This window comes from Lissotriton vulgaris, unplaced genomic scaffold (genome assembly GCF_964263255.1).
Source record: "Lissotriton vulgaris unplaced genomic scaffold, aLisVul1.2 SCAFFOLD_2556, whole genome shotgun sequence".
NCBI lineage: Eukaryota > Metazoa > Chordata > Amphibia > Caudata > Salamandridae > Lissotriton > Lissotriton vulgaris.
The window spans coordinates 262208-279839 of NW_028242678.1; the positions used below are offsets into that span (position 1 = coordinate 262208).

Sequence of the window (17632 nt, forward strand, 5' to 3'; positions counted from 1 at the left end):
TTAAGAAGCAACAAACCATTATATCTCCGAAAATAAAGGAATGGTAGACTCAACCTGCACTCTCTGGGAAGCGTATAAAACAGTAATTAGAGGGCATGGCATTTCACTAATAGCAAGCCAAAAAAGAGAGAAGAGCTCACAGCTAGACGCACTAGAACGGAAACTCCAGGAGTTGGAGACTCTCTTGATCATAGACAACAGTGCTCAGGTGAGACACCAAATGGGAGGAGTTTACAGGGGGACTGAGGAGACAGAAAAAGACAAATATTGTGCAACACAGCACAACCTCTATAAGGTACGGGACAGAGCAGACAAGGTCTTGCCTTGGCTAGACAAGAGGACAACAGCATCGAGATGGGTGTTTGAAGTAAAGGGGAGGGACTGTGCTGTTGTTCGTGATGGGGGAAATATAGCAGAAGCATTTTCTGATCATTATGAGTGACTGTACACATTGACCTCTACAGCCTCAGGAGTTACTCACTACTCTCCAGATGCCATGCATTGGCCCAGAGGATAGGGACCTCCTTGAACAGGAGCTGATGAGGCAGAGATAACTCGAGCAATCCAAGACCCAAGGTCTGGGAAAGAGAGCGGTCCTAAAGGCCTGCCAATTGACCTGTATAAATTAACCGCTACAAAATTAGCACCCCTTCTAAGGCAAATGCTTTTTAAAAAAAAGTTTTTAATTCTGTTTATTAGCATTTTCAAACGACATGCAAGAAACATTGTAGTAACAGCTCCCATCAGTCACAAAATGTCACATAGAATCAGAAGCCTTATTCAAAAGTAGGGTACATGTAACAAAGAAGAAGAGAATTCAATGATAGGGAGCAGCGCGTTCTTGTCGTCAAATAGAATACATACAATTGAATAATTACAGTTGCATCAAGGCCTCAAATCAACAGTTTACGGTTCCAGGCGGACCATTACACAAAAAAGCCCATAGTACCCCTTTCCCATCTCGACATGTCTCCATAATAACCCCCCCCAGGCGCAGAAAAAACATACAGATGACGAAAACAGACTTTCCCAATAAGTAACATCTGTAATCCATTCCTTTATCGTAGGCACCTTACGTCTCCCCCAGTGTATGGCTATCCTTCTTTTTGCATATAATAGTAGCAGTGCATGCAATTTCCTGAGTTTGGGTGGCGTGTCTTTAACATATCCCAAAATACCTAACACGGGAGATGGGACGTCAGCGCGTCCCACAATTTGGTTTACAGCTGTAAAGATGAAGGGCCAATAGTCCTCTAGTTTAGTGCAAGACCATGCCGTATGGAGGAATGATGCGGGAGAGTAACCGCACCTCCAACATCCATCTCCCTCTCGGAGCCCCATTCTGTAAAGACTGATCGGTGTTCGATACATCCTGTGTAAATACTTAAAATGAATTAGGTGCAATTTGTAATTGGGGGACAGTTCAGTGAGTTATCCGCAGCAGAAGTCCCACTGGTCTTCAGAAATTGCAGCAGACAATTTTTCATTGCACCGCTGTAAAGCAGTTGTTTATATAAACAAGTTACCAGTTTCTTAGGGGATGAGAAGCTCACAATATACTCAAGGGCCAGAAAGGTCGGGGGAGCACTCGGGAAGCCGCCACATAGGTCAAGGCATGCTGATTTTAGTTTATGGTAGAGAAAGAGCTCCGAAAAAGGCGGTTCTTGGCCCTCAGTGGCCACTGGCGGGGGGAGGAATTCATCATTTGGGAATAAGTCTGCGAACGTTTGGATGCCCAGCTTACGCTACAATGACTGCCCGATAAACCCCGCAATGCACGGCAGTAGAGGGTTATGTGCCAAAGCTAGTGAGGGGGCATACATCAATGGAACACCTGCCCTCTTCCGCAATTCATCCCACACCCAGCGCAGAGTGTCGGCAGTGTCCACATCCTCCCTGGGGCGTTTCGCCTTCGTGCACACAGCGACCCGTAGCGGAACCGGCGCTACAGCGTCCATCTCCACAGCAAAGTGCGGCTGGAATGGGGTTGGATGTATCCAAAAATGGAGAAATTGAGCCTGAGCGCATAGCGCATACAGGTGCATGTATGGGGCTCCCAGTCCTCCCCGCTTTAAGGGCAATGTTAGTATAACCCAGGCGATCCTTGCCTGCCCTCCCGCCCAGGCCAGAGTCACAAGTTGTGATTTCAACGTGGCAAAAAAGTGAGACGTGAGTGGGATTGGGATATTTACAAAAAGGTAAAGGAACTTAGGCAAGACCATCATTTTTGCTAAGGCAACCCGCCCTGTAAGCGACACAGGTAGCTGCGTCCATATTTTCACTTAGCCCTCAAGCCATGTCATTGCTCGACCGAAATTCAGGTTCCAGATTTCTTGGATAGATCTACTAATCCAAATGCCCAAATATTTAACCTCTTCAGCTTCCCATTTCAAGGGGAATTCCGAGTGCACTTGTGGGGTGCTGTCCGTAAAGGGAAACACGACCGACTTGGACCAGTTTATACAGACACCGGCCAGACCCCCAAAGCGAATAAATTCGCGTAGTACTGGGTCCAGGTTTTGTTCAGGGTTGACGAGGTAGAGGGTCACATCATCTGCATATAATGAGATCAACAGGCTCCTGGAGCTGAACCCTATTCCCCGTGCATTGTGGTGTTGTCTGATGCGATCCGCCAGCGGCTCCATTGCGATAGCAAAGAGCAACGGGGACAAGGGGCAACCCTGTCTCGTGCCCTGTGATATAAAAAATGGGTCAGAAATCAGACCATTCACCTTGATCCGGGCGCTCGGAGCTGTGTACAACAGTTTAATTCTGCTAATGAAAAGCGGACTGAGCCCCATTCTGGTTAATATAACAAATAAATAAGGCCATTCCAAAGTGTCAAAAGCCTTTGTTTCATCCAAAAAAACACAGCAGCGTGGACACTGGGGTGCAGATAGTGCAACGTCGAAAAAATAGTACGCAGGCTGTGTGACGTTGAGCGCCCCGGAATGAAACCCGACTGATCGAGCAAGGCTATCAGGGGCAAATGAAGCGGCAACCGGTTAGGAATTAATTTAGGCAGAATTTTAACATTGATGTTAATCAACAAGAGGGGCCTGTAAGAGTTCAGGTCGTCTTTCGATTTGCCCGGCTTTAGCAGCATTACTATCATGGCCTCGCGCATCGTGTCGGGTAATTTCCCAATCTCTAGCGCTTCCTCGAATACCGCCAGCTCCTCCGTGTAAGCCTTGTAAAAGGCGGTAGTGAGGCCATCTGGGCCAGGGGCTTTGTCCAGTGGCAGACTTCTGATAACTTGGGCTACATCCTCAACGGATACCGGGAGGTCCATATATTTCCTGTATGTGTTGTTAAACCAGGCTAGGCTAATAGAGTCGAGAAAGGACTCTAATCCCTCTGGGCAAGCGCTCTGAGTGGCAATTTACAGGGTAGAATAAAAGCCCGAAAAACCTGTAGGATCTCCCTCTGGCCCCTGACTACAACACCATCCATGTCATGTATCTCGTGTATAAAGGTCGCAGTTCTAGATGGTCTGATCATAGCTGCTAGGGTACGTCCCGGTCTGTCAACCTCACCGTACCTCCTGGCCTCTACATATTTTCCGAGGAATTTAGCCTCCCGATGCGCCTCTTCAGCATTTTCTAGCAATTTATCCTTAAGCAGGCCCGCAGTTGTGCGGTCTCCCCCGGTGTAGTATTGCGTCTGTATGGTTTTGATGTCCGACTCCAGGGACGCCATGGTCCCACGAATAGCCTTTAACACCCCCGGTTGCCGAGCTATGCATTTACCACGGATTACCAGTTTAAAGGCCTCCCACTTTCGGTATCGACAGACCCTGTGTTGATCTGGAAGTATTCCTCAATGTCATGTCTTCTCTCCTCCTTGAAGGCTCCATCTAGTAGGGCATGCGGAGGAAGACGCCATGAAAAGGCGCATCTCGGCACATCTGGGAGACAGTTTCAACAGGCATGGGGCATGATCCGACAGGGATCTCGGCAGGTGCTCGACCGACACAGTGTAGGCAGCCATGTCCCTGGACAGGAGCCAGAAATCCAAGCGGGACCATGCATTGTGGTGATCTGAGATACAAGTGCCTTCCTTCAACAATTTGTGTCTATTTCTCCAGATATCCACCAAGTCACCTTCAGCTATTAAGCCCGTGAGTGCCGCGGTGGCCGCGGGGTGCAGGGCCCTGGCTGTACCTTTCCGGTCTACTACATCATCTAGTGCTGAATTAAAGTCTCCTCCCCATATGACCGAGTCACAACCAGTTGCTCTGATTCTGGACCATAAATCAATGAAGAAGTCAGGAGAGTCAGTATTTGGGCCATATACAGCTACAATTAGGATGAATCTACCACATAGGAGCCCCTGCACCAGGACAAACCGCCCCTCCGGATCCCCCTGTACAAAACCCTCCCTCCAATCCAGGCCTTTCTTAAGTAGCAGAGCAGCTCCCCAGGCATAGTTAGAATATATGGATGAGTAAGCATGTCCCTATCTAGCGTGGCGAAGCCTGGGGGATGGAGCGCTCTTTAAATGTGTTTCCTGTAGGAGGCATAGATCTACATTATGACCAGTCAGGTAGGCATGTACCAATCTCGCTTTCCTGTTATCATTGAGGCCTCGCACATTCCAAGTTATAAAATTAAGCGTTGGCTCATTATGTATGCATGTCTACAATATAGTGTTTGATAGCATTGACCCAGGACACGAAGTACCACCTGCATAGAACAAACCACAGCCATGTACCCAGCTGAAAAATTACTGTTGGTAAAAACCAAACAACTCCATCCCCCCAACCCACTCCAACACCCCAATTAGGTTGTGAATTACCCCCCCAAATGCAAACCATATGGCATTAACATCAAAGTTGGGAACCTTCCCTCGGAGGCGTAGCAGTATGGGAAAACTACTTTGCATTTCACAAGGAGGTCGGAAGGACTAAGGAGACCTCAGCACTCTCCTAACTATAACAATATACAATAACAATGAGGGACTTCGTGGGAATTAGGTGCAGGACCACTCAAAACAGTACAGACAGTCAATGGTGGTCCCCTAAGTGGGAGTCAAGACATAGAACACACAAGGCTCATACGATACCCAGATCAGTCATTGTCACTCAGAGTGCCTCCAGCCGCCCCCGCTTCTGCCTGCTTTTTCTTTGACGGCTTCCCCCCCTACATGTTTTGCAAACTTGATTGCTGATTTGGCGTCCGTGAATAAATGAGGCTTCCCATCCACAGACACCTTCAGCTTCGCATGGTACAGTAGAGAATAGGGGATCTGTGCTTGCAGTAAGATGCGCTTCGCAGGTAGAAATTCCCGTCTCGCCGCCTGCACCGCTGGTGTAAAATAAGGGTAGAACGATAACGTATTTCCCTTGTGAGTGATTTGGCCTTTCTCCCGAGCTAGTCGCAGGATGAGATCCCTGTCCTGATAGTTCAATAATTTGGCAATGATGGGTCTGGGTGCCGTTCCCACCAGAGGCCTCGGACCAAGCGACCTGTGCGCCCTTTCGACCACAAACACCGCAGAAAGATGCGGGTCAAACAACTCGTGGAGCAGGTCTGTAATGAATGTTTCCACCTTAGTGATGGCGGTAGTCTCGGGCACGCCTGTGACGCGTAGGTTGTTGCGTCTCGACCGCGCTTCCAAGTCCTCATTTTTGCCTCGTATGATACCTAGGAGCTTGTCCATTTGAAGCAGTTGCTCTTTGGACTCAACTTGGAATTCATGACATTCTGTGTGGCGGTTTTCAAGGACATCTAAGCGTGCCTCGTGCGATGTGACCTGCGACTTAACCGCGTCCAGTTGAGATGTTAAGTTATCGAGCTTAGCGTCTATGGTCCGAAGACTGGAGCGCATGTTCAGCATAAGAGTCCGAAGATCCGGGCTCTGGTCACCTGCAGCCTGGCCCCTGGGTCGTCCGTCCGTGATTCAGACTCAGTTTCTCTCTGCTTAGCGGAACGTTCGTTTTCAAAAGTAAGTTTAGGCTGCTTGGCGTCATTCCGCCCCATGATGACCGCGCCGCGGGGGGGGGGGGGTGGCGGGCCAGAGAGGAACTCGTAGCCTCTTACCAGTTAGGCCCAGGGCGAGGAGGGATTGCTCCAGCACATCAAACCTCCGGTATCAGACAGCACCCACACCTTCAAACCCAGTGGGACACAATCCGGGCAGCCAAGCACTGCCGCCCTCTGGACCACGCCACTACAGAGCGGGCTCCCCCAGAGTCCCCGGGCCCCAGTATCAGCAGGCGGGCCTCAAGTTCAGCGCGCAATCTGGTGGGCTGTGATGTAGGTCAGGCGGGCAGGTTAATAGGCGCTCCAAGAAGCACAGAGGAGTCTAGATTGCTCCAGGGGGCCAAAGGGAGAATATCATCGGCTCGCAGGTCTAGCACAGATATGTACAGGGCCGGGCGCTTGATTTCCCGCCTCACCTACCCGGGCGCCGCAGAAGGGACCACACAAAATGGCAGCCGTCGCGATATTCTGCCAGTCTTCAACGCCAAGACGCAGCTCCAGTGCTCGACAGCCTCGAATCCCTCCACCCGCATTCAGCAGTGCATTCCGGGGCATCAACTGCAAGGTCACATAGGCGCAAGCGACCCAACGTTACCAGTTTGTGTCAAGGCAGCTCCGGCGTATATAGGCCAACAGTCGGGATCGGGTCGCGGCCGCTGTGTCTCCGGGGGTCGCACAAAGCACTAGTGTTGGTGGCCCCTCATCCCCTCACGTCCACTGCAGACCAACAGTTGGGTATCGGCAGCTCCGCCACAGAGATGGGAACCAGCCCCTCCCCCGCAACATGCGAGGGCCTCCGGGGCCGCGGGCTCAATTAGTAAATCAGGCTGGCCGCGGGTCTCCACACTTGCTCGCGGCAGCCCGGAGTAGCGCTTTGTCCCCTCCGATAACAGCCCCACGATACACAGGGGACTCAGGATGGCACAGAGTGGACACGACACGACCCACTAGCCCAGCATGTGGTCCGGGTGGTGCGAGGGGAGGGCACTCCTACTTCAAGGATAATGGCAGGATATTTCTCCGACCGGCGGAGCACGCTCAAGAAGCGCCCATTCCGCTGCACAGCAGGCCACGCCCCCTTTAAGGCAAATGTTTAACAAAAGCTGTGACTAAGTGATACTCCCAAGGGATCAAAGAATAGCTAACATCGTGGTAATTCAGAAGGAAGGTAAACCCCCAACAAATGCCGCTCATACAGACCTAGCTCACTACTGAATGCAGAAATAGAAATCTTGGCCAAGTTATTCGGAACTCGCCTGACCCATGTGGTGTAAACATTAGTTGCTCCCTGATAAGTCTGGCTTTATGTATGGACGAAGCACAGCACTCAATCTCAGAAGGCTACATGGGGTTATAAGTAGGGCGGCTAATATCTGTGAAGAGGCAGTGGTAGTGTCTTTGGATGTCCGTATGGCATTTGACACAGTGTAATGGCCATTTCTATGTGCAGTTTTGAGGAAACTGGGCTTTGGGCAACGATTCCTAGCCTGGATTAAGGTCTTATATTTGGAACCCCTAGCACAGGCCTTGGTGGATGGGAATGTGTCCAGGGTCTTTACGCAGCAGAGAGGAACGAGGCAAGAATGCCCTCTTTCCCTGCTGTTACTCAAGCTGGTGTTAGAGACCCTGGCGGTATGGATACATAGTGATCCCATGAATTGGGGGACTGTGTTGGACCAAAGAGTGGGAAGACAGAATTTCCCTATATGCCAACGACATTTTAATGTATGTGGCAAGCCCCAATACTACGATCCATAGGATGTTACACATATTCGACCTGTTCCACAAATACTCGGGTTACACCATCAAATGGGAGGAGTCGTTGATGTATGTTCTGACAGGAGACCTCCCCAGACGATGCACGATACAGATAGATGCAAACAGGTCCCGTTATCTAGAGTACCTACAACTTTCTATGAATTAAATTTAGCATCCCCCCAATGGAGCGTCTACAGAAAGACATCCAGCACTGGCAGTCATTACAACTTTCCCTCCTAGATAGAGCAGCGCTTTTCAAAATGATGGCATTGCCTAGATTTTTATATGCACTTCATAATACATCCTATGTGGTACTCCCCACCCTGCTTTTAGCAGATGGATGCTGCAGTGAGACAGCTATTGTGGGAAGGAGGAGCATCATGAATCTCACTTCCAAAATTGACCAGTGATTGGTATGACGGAGGGCTAGCGCTACCCTCCCTTCTAAGATATTACTGGGTGGCTAAATTTACTGTGATCAATCACTGGGTACACAGACCCCAGGGTGATCCTGCGTACAGAATGGACTGTCACAATATGCAGCCAAGAGGCTACCTCAGAGCAATCTATGGGGGAAAAAGACAGGCTCAGTCCACGAGCCGACCTCGACCATACTGCAAATCTGGCAAGAGGGAACAAAAGCACAGGGCTTGCAAAATAGGATCTCCCAAATGACCGAGCTGTGGGACTCCGCGAGATTGGATCTACTGGTGCAACAGAAAGGGTTTGACAAATTGGACTTGATTGGAATTTCCATGGTGGGCGACCTGTGGGAAAGAGGAGACATTAAAACTTTCTAGACTCTGCAAAAAGAACACTAGATGGCACAGTTGGAGACCTTCAGGTACCTCCTGATTATCCATGCGCTGAAAGCAGCAATACCCAAGGGGACAGTACTAGCTGAATCTTCCCCACTGGAGGATAGATTATTAGATGACTATTTAGACAAGAAGGTGATCTCCCTGGTGTACCGTAAAATTATAATGCCCGGAAGACTTGTCAGTTCTCCCAACTCGCTGGGAGGTTGCCTTTAAGATGAGGAATGGTTGGAGGCAATGGCCTCTCACAAAGAGGTAGCCATACGCTTGCATTTCAGGTTGGTGCAACTAAAGGTCCTACACAGAGCCTACTTCGCTTGCACCACCCTGATGAGGATGAAGAAGATGGACTCACCGGTCTACCCTAGGGGGTGCGGACAGGACGCCACTTTCTTCCACATGATAAGGGGTTGCCCACTCCTCCAAGAATACTGGGAGATGATACCGGCAAACATGAGAGAAGTATGTAAGGCTGAGGGGACCAAGTCGCCAAGATGGTGTCTGCTGAACATATGGTGGGAGCTCAGACCTCACCAATAGAGAACGTCTATGGGTAGCGCTAGGATTCATGGGAGCAAAACATAATATCGCACAAATGTGGAGAGCAGTGTTTGCTCCAATGGTGAATGAATGAAAGGCCGCTATTGATTGGTGTATGCTTGCAGAGAGAGAAATTTATGAGAAGAGGCTGCCCACAAAAATTAATTTTTTGGGGGGTAAGTGGAAAGAATATCGAGGGATGATATGTAGACTGGTGGAGAGCATAAGACAAGAACAAGAAACAACTGCTGCATTTTTACAGGAAAACCTTTTTTGGTTTGCTTATAATTTTGAAACCGTTTGATGAATCTTACAAATGTTTGCGGTTTGTTCTTCAATCTCCTTTGGAAAATTGTAAAGGGAAAAACATGTTTTGGGACCTCCCGTTTTTCTTTGCCTTTGCTTGAAAGATTACTCTGAACTTTCCAGGAAGGAGTAGAGGTGGATAAAAGTTTTTGGGGGGAAAGTTTTGTGAAGACTTGTCAAATTGTGCCAAAGTGATAGGCAAACCAAAAAATGCTGTTCCTAAGGAAACACGGTGCTAACAAACTACCCAGTTGCGAACTATATATATATTTCAGCTCTCTCACGTAGCAAAGCAACACGAGTTGACAACACCTTGTGCTGGCCAAAGTAGTTTATTTAGGTCAGCCCTTCGGACGCGTTTCGTCGGACCCGCAGGCTTTTGAACAAGTCTGCGGGTCAGGCGAAACGCGTCCGAAAGGCCGATTTAAATAAACTACTTTGGCCAGCACAAGGTGTTGTCAACTCGTGTTGCTTTGCTAAGTGAGAGAGCTGAAATACTGAAGACCTGACTGTGGAGGTCTTTTTTGACGACAGCACACCCGCTGTTTTGGAGGCGGCTGCATATTCGGGAGTAAGGAATTTTGAATGAATATATATATATATATATATATATATATATATATATATATATATATATATATATATATATATATATATATATATATATCTCTCTCTCTCTCTCTCTCTCTATATATATATATATATATATATACACACACACACACACACAGATCTTACATCTTAATAATAACTTAAATGCAATGTACTACCGATCATATACAGGAAAAACATACCTGCAACGTAACGTGTGCGATGTGAGTGTAGCATACCATCCTGATGTACTCTTGGCCCACCTTTGATGAACCTTGATGAAGATGTTGTGTTAGGATATGAACATTAATAGTCCGACTTTACAAATATGCCACAGCTACAGCAATTAGAACAGAGAATAGTGTACTTAAACTATCAATAACCTTTATAAACTCCTGCTCTTCAAATGATTTATTCCCACATGATGATACATTTAACATCAGAAAGATAAAATCTCCGAATGAGATACTCAACTGAACGCAGTGGTTTGCAACAGGTCTCTTTCATGATTATCAGGGAATTAACTTCCAAAAAATGGGAATGGGGAAGTTCACAAATAATTATATTGTATTGTAATTGCATTTTTATAGCGCTTACTACCCCTGACGAGGCGTCAAAGCGCTTTTTCGGCGAGTAGCACGCTAGTCCGGGACCCAAAGAAAGGCAACTTTGCTTTACTTTCATTACGTATTTTAATGTGACTTTGGGTAGGTGCTTTCTGGAAGTGCCAACTGAGGCATACACTGCAAAATGCATCTGTTTGGGACAGAAAAGTGGGGTGGCACTGACATTTCCGAATTGGCCACTACTGAAAAGGTTCTATAATTTACTTCTTGGACTTCAGCGATCAACACTGAATGTGACTTCAAGAGCCGGGTTATGAGTCAGCAGCATTAATGACAAGCCAGGATATCTTTGTTATTCATGGCCAGAGTCACGCCAGACCAAGGTCCAATAATGAATACAAAACCCTCGAAGACTTGCTAGCAAGAGGCAGAGTTATCTGGCTCTCGTGGTTACAGCACATTCTCAGTTCTACAACATGGTCACCATAAGAAGTCACTACTACAGATGAGTCAAATTAGTACAGGTGGCCAGAGCTGTGTCAGCACAAACTCATTCCCAAGGTAAACAGTATCTACGGAAGTCCTTAAGGTTCTTAAAGAAGGGAGCAGCCACATTTATCACCCCAATCCCCCGCCCCCCAACACCCCCAAGTTCAGGGAAAATCCAAATGCCATTGTCCCTTAAAGCACACGAAAGGACATAAATAAGACAGAATTCTACAAGCCAGTTATTTTTATTTTCCAGTACTTCAAAGAGCTTTTAGCCAACACGTTTTTAATCCGGCATCCAGGGGCGTGACTTAGTCAATGAGATTGGGGACCAACTAAAGAGGCAGAGGGCAGCAGTGTGAAGGGTTGTTCCCACTAGGATGAGGGTCTGTCCTAAGCAGCATTAATTATACCTCTGCCTAGAGTGGGACAGTGGCCAAGCATTCGTCTCGCCCTTCTTTTGGTGTCCGATTGCCAGTAGTGCGCATCGAAAGCCGAGATTTATGAAGCTTTCCAAACCTACTACTACCAATATTTGTGAACTTCAAAAAATGTTTACATTTTCACCAATAGAAGGATTGCTTCTATGGGTGCAGATTTATTACTTTCATGGTAAGACTGTCACTATATGCAAGTTCTCGAACCAAAACATTTACACGTTAAAATCTCTTAGGGGGGAGTGGCAAACCAACTCAGACATAGCAGACTCGACTCCAGGCTCCCAAACCAAACTACCAAGCTAAGAATGCATTTATTTGTGGGGCCTCACATCTCAAATCCCTGGTAAACCCCCCTCCCCAAACCCCACCCCCTCCCAAAAAAAACTATGCCCAAGGCAGCATCGTCGCCTAGACTTCCTCAGGGCTACAAGGTATACAAAAAGTTTCTATCATAAACCTCACATTATAAAGGAAATTGTAATCCATCACCGAAAAGGAGAAAATCGACAATTACGGCAGGCACCAATTAACAGATGTTTTAGAACTGTGTGGTAAATGGAAGCACTGCTGGGTCGCCTAGAATAATTCAGATATGCAACAAACTGGACTGAATCCCCAGGTTAGATAATGAAGCTAGGAGGAGCTAGGGCAGAGGGCATTCCAATTCACTGGGGCCCGGGTACGGAGTAGATCTACCGTACATAGTTCTGTACTGTGTAATAGCACACGCTGGTTTGTGAGGCTGTCCAAATGCTCAGGTACTGGGCTAGTGACTCGGACTTGATTACCAGAATATGTCACAAAAGTTGCAAATTGTGGAAGAAGACCATGCAATACATCTGAATATAGTTCTTTTTTTTTACATCTTCGATTATACAGTGATTTCCTCAAATGCTATGTATCAAGTAACGTAGAATGCAAAGACCTTCTGACGTCCATCATACACAAAAAGAATTGCCCAGTGGATGAACAGCCTCACATCTATTATGGTTGTTGTTAAAAGCTCTTTCCTTTAGCGGATGTACCACTGACTATCAAACAAGAAGGTATTAACTGGGTCAAGTGGTGGCGGTGGGAGCAGTTATTTGTGCCAGTGCTTTAATATTAGGTGTATTATTTGGCCATGTGAAAGGTACGTTAAGAGAATTAACAGCAGAGATTGCTGCAGAATGAAAACGGGGGACGTAAGGGTGTGAGGCGGACCAGTCTTTAACAGAAGACTTTAATCGTTTAGCTAATCTCGGTGCTTGTATTTTTGCCCATAGCATGCGAATTAGGAGACACGTGGCGAACAAGACAAAGTGCTGTGGCGGATTGAAGGCGGTTTGCTTTTTATTCTGCATCACGGTTGAGAAATTCTCTTTAATACGTATTTAAACGTAGCAATGGCAAGTAATATGTAACAAAAATGTGCTAAAAGAGCAGCCTGGATTGTAAAAGCCTATTACGGTACTTTCATAAAGCGTGTTAGCATTTTGACTCATGAAACTTTAATGAGGCGAGTTTGTAAATTCCGAAAACGAGGTTCAGATGTGCTCTATATGTTCATCCTAATCTTTAGCAGTACTTCTGCTCTGGGTGCATCTTATCAGACAGCTTGTCAAGCAGGCACTGTAAAAAGCCCATTTAAATTGTATTGTCTCTTGAAAATAATCCCCAGCTGCTTATTCTGACCTTTTTATATGCAAACTAAATTTGTGTCTATAACTGGAGCTTGCTTGAGTGATTCAATGTGAAGTCTCAACCAAGCTTATCTGGGTAATTCCGCAGAAAATGTCCCAAAAGTCCTATAATATTTAACCAAGTCGCCAGCATAGACAAAGGGCGCATCCCAGCAAAAACACAATTAGGAGCTGAAAGCCTGCTGTGGGGAAGGCAGACAGGGGGTGTGTAGGGATGGCTGCACACATATAGAATCCGTGTCTCACCATCACTTAGCCTGTTTACTTTTTACTCTTTATTATCTAGATTGCCCTTTACTTCTATATAGTTCTAGAGCCAAAATTAGCCAGTTTGAAGTAAAAACCTGTCTAAGCACACAGGGAATGAAGTACGACAACTTCAATGACCAGACACCGGACTCCCCCATCACTCCCGCCGCCGACAGCCAGGCCACCATCTCCTCCTAGACTCTGGTCGCAACTGAAGAAATGACCTCGGCCATGAAAAGCAGTCACTCAGGGACCTCCACAGACCACTGCTCACCGCACATCTACCACAGAGCCACCCCCGTCATCGCACCAGAACTATGTCGCACCATCAACACCACCTTCAAGACCGTCACTTTCCAGACGACTGGAAAAGCGCAGATGTCAGACCCCTGCTCAAGAAGCCCTCAGCAGACCCCACAGACCTAAAAAACTACTGTCCCATTTTTCTTCTCCCCTTCGCAACAAAAGTCACTGAGAAGATCATCAACGCACAACTAACAAGGTTCAACGAGGACAACTCCGTCCTCGACCCCTCCCAATCTGAATTCAGCAGCAACCACAGCACCGAGACCGCCCTACTCGCCACCACAGACGATATCTGCACTCTCCTCGATCCTACTCGAGCTCTCAGCAGCTTTCGACACTGTCACCCACCGCACGCTCGCTGCCAGACTCCTCCACCACTCCGGCAAACTAGGAAATGCCCTCGACTGGATCTGCTCATTCCTCACTGATAGAACCTAAAGAGTCAAACTGTCACCCTTCCTCTCCGAACCTACAGAAATCCACTGCGGAGTGCCCCAGGGATCTTCGCTCAGTCAAACCTTTTTCACCATCTACATGGCCCCCCCTCGCCTTCATCGTCAGACACCACGGCTTCAGCATAGTGTCCAACGCCGACAACACCCAGCTCATCCTCTCCCTCGCCAAGGACCCCACCACCACCAGACTCAACTTCCAGGAAGGAATGCAAGACTTTGCATCCTGGATGAGCAACAGCTGCCTGAAGCTCAACTTAGAGAAGACAGAAGTCCTCATCCTCGGAACCTCCCCGTCAGGATGGGACAACACCTGGTGGCCCACCACTCTAAGCAGCCCCCCAACCCTGACGGGCAACGCACGGAACCTCGGCATCATACTAGACTTCTCCCTCTCTATGAATAGACAGGTCAACGCCGTCACCTCCAGCTGCTTCAACACCCCCCGCATCCTCTGAAAGAACTTCAAATGTTATCTCCCCCCCCCGCCCCCCCCCACCCGAGTAAAAAAGATTGTCACCCACGCATTTATAGCCAGCAGACTGGACTACGGAAACACCCTCTACTCCGGGATCAATAAGTCTCTACTCCGCAAGCTCCAGACCATACAGAACACTGCAGACCGACTCGTCCTCGGCATCCCCCGCCTTGAAAACATCACCCAACACCTACGGAACCTGCACTGGCTCCCCATCGATAAATCACCTTGGAGATACTCACTCCTGCCTACAAATGCCTCCACAACACCGGACCCCAATACCCATCCATGTACCCAAGAGAAACCTCAGGTCCGCCAACCTCGCTCGCACCGAAACCCCACGCAACAGGAGGAAGAGCCTTTTTCTACATCACGATCAGGACCTGGAACGAGCTCCCGATCGACATCCGATGCACCCCTTCCCTAAACATCTTCAGGAAGTCACCTAAGCCCTGGCTGTTCGACTGAACAGAGCTGCCCCCCCACCCCCTCCAGCGCCTTGAGATCATCACGGGTGAGTAGTGCGCTCACAATTCCCTGATTGATTGATTGAAGTAATGGTAGTCTAAGTAATGTTAGTCACGGACATAGTGATTGGAATAAGTATAGACATCAGTAGATGCACTATATCTGAAGTGATTAGCACCCTCTTATTTAAGCCATTTTGAAAAGAAAAAAAAGGCTGGTGATGCAATCCCAGTTTTCAATAAGCGGGACGAAAAAGCAAGGAGGGTCAAAAGAATGTTGCAAGCAGTGGTTAATTTGTAAAAAAGAAGTGCCTTCGCTCTGGTCAGGAGGACACTGCAGCTTGCACTACACACTGCCACTGCTTTGATGCCAGTGATAGTAACAACACAAGTACTAACCATCACACTCCTACATGTGTGGCCATTTGAAATATTTCAGGCCTTTAAGACTATAAGGATGGCTTGGGCGGCAAAAAATAGTAATTTTTAATGTAGATTGAATGAATAGTTACCTGTTGTTGTGGTCATCTCTAAAATAGCCAGACAGCGCCACCTTGTGTCAGACTGTCACAAGCGCTGGTGTTTACAAATAAGTGCCGGTGCAGAGCACAGGAAACTACCAGCTCAAATTAAGCACTGGTTACAAGAGATACTCACAGCGAAAGTTCCAATCTGACCTCGTACAACATGTTTACTCTAAACAGCATAAGGGTAATGGATGAAAACACAAAGTTGTTCGAAGTTCGTTAAATGACTGAAGGGGTGGGTAGATGCAGCCTTATTTATTTTTTTAAATCTTTTTTAGATGCCGACTTATTTATGTTCAAGTGTTTTTTCACGTGCGTCATTGGAGCAGTCCCCAGGGTTCTAAGTGACATTCCCCAACATTGTCACTGCACAATGAAGCTGCTGGCGTCCCAGTCTGTGGCTAGGATACTTCGAAGAAAACATTCACAGAGGGAATAGTTTCCATTAGACATGTGCTTTAAAGGCTACCTTCAATTGTAACACAATACATCATTGTAGGCCTCCATAAACCAGTATGCTAGTTTAAGAAGCACAGACGTTCTATTTTTGTGAGTTGAATGATAAATAATTTTACCGGATTCAGCAGTCTCTTTGGCCTGTGAAGGATCTTCCAGCTCGTCATCTGACATCTCCATCTCCTCTTCTCTTCGGATACCCATGAGTTCTTCACTGTGGATATTACGAATTTCCTAAGATTACAAATGATTGAATTACAGTTAAGTTTCTGTTTTTGAGACAATACATTAGGAAGTATCTGCAAAGGAGAATGCTAAATACAAATAATACAAGTACATTTTAAATGTTTCCACAGAACATTGTTAAGGTTTAAGGTTATGGTGCCACAACTATCAATTTGAAATTATTAACTAACACAATCAGTGCAAGTATTATGGGGATTATAGAAAGAAGAAAGATTTCGGATTATAGGGCTTTCACGTACAGCAGTACAAGTGCTTTGGAACTGCTCTCCGATATATGACTTTAGGACATTATGCCTTACTTTAATAGTGGAGGTAAAAGGACCCGCCAAATACTAAATCGCAATGATTGGTAGCTAAATTTAGCATTTTTCTTTAAGAGTTATACCAGGAAATCTCATTGTCCAATCAACTGTTAGGGAGATAAATTGACGCAAAGTGAAGTTCCTTCTAAAGGACCCTTGGGGGGGGGGGGGGGGTCCCAGTCCATGGCCGGATTAACTCTTAATATCGATTTCTGTGAACCTTTAGAAGTATGGAAATTGGACTGAATGTGCGTTTGCTACTTCCTGGGCTTGGAATTAAAGGCCTTCGATGTTCAAGAAATGCACTCATGTTAACACTTCAGTATCCTAAATGACTCTTTAAGCTGTAACGAAAAGTCTTACTGAGTAATGAATCGCAAATATTTTTATTACACTGGACTCTATGGACGAGTAATGCTAACACTATGGTAAATAAACTAAATTTTCTCTGCTACTCATTATTTTCTCAACTTCTGGGAACAGATCATGCACTTGGCGGTGGTGTCCTATGGCGTCAAAACAACATCCTGCGAAGCAAGGGTTGGCTGAGGCTCATCTGCTGAAGAGGTGACATTCAAACTGCAGTGCAAACCTAACACATGCATGTCTACACTCTCTGGAGCTTCTTGACAGGGACCTGCTTATGGAAAGGCACCGATCTTGTAGCTTTGGAAGATGCATTCAATGGATATCAGAGCATTTAGAGCACTTTTCAACCCAAGTAGGTCCTGGATTGCAAACAGGCCAAAGAAGTAGGGCCGAGAGAAACCCTCAGGCATTTGCCTCTACGATCAATGAACACGCTGGATTGCACAGTGTTTTAGTTGGTACATTATTTCTGATCTTAAATGCTGACATTGCGAACACTCATCCTTTCACTGTTGGTTGCTTTAAGGATATGGCTAGTGGCCAGGCTAGTCAAGTTAAAAATAGCGTGGCACACTAATGCAAGGTGGGAGTCCCTGAAGGGACAAG

At 46.9% G+C, this 17632-nt stretch overlaps 1 protein-coding gene across 1 annotated transcript in view; it reads right to left on the reverse strand.

Annotated features, from left to right (window-relative positions):
- The window catches only part of LOC147668870 (ecto-NOX disulfide-thiol exchanger 2-like), a 140930-nt gene extending 124579 nt beyond the window's left edge, over positions 1–16351 (reverse strand). Inside the window, exon 1 of the mRNA XM_086948384.1 lies at positions 16229–16351. Coding sequence (XP_086804510.1) covers positions 16229–16313 — 85 coding nt within the window. The 5' untranslated portion in view covers positions 16314–16351. The remainder of the gene's footprint in view (positions 1–16228) is intronic.
- Between the last annotated feature and the right edge of the window lie 1281 nt (positions 16352–17632).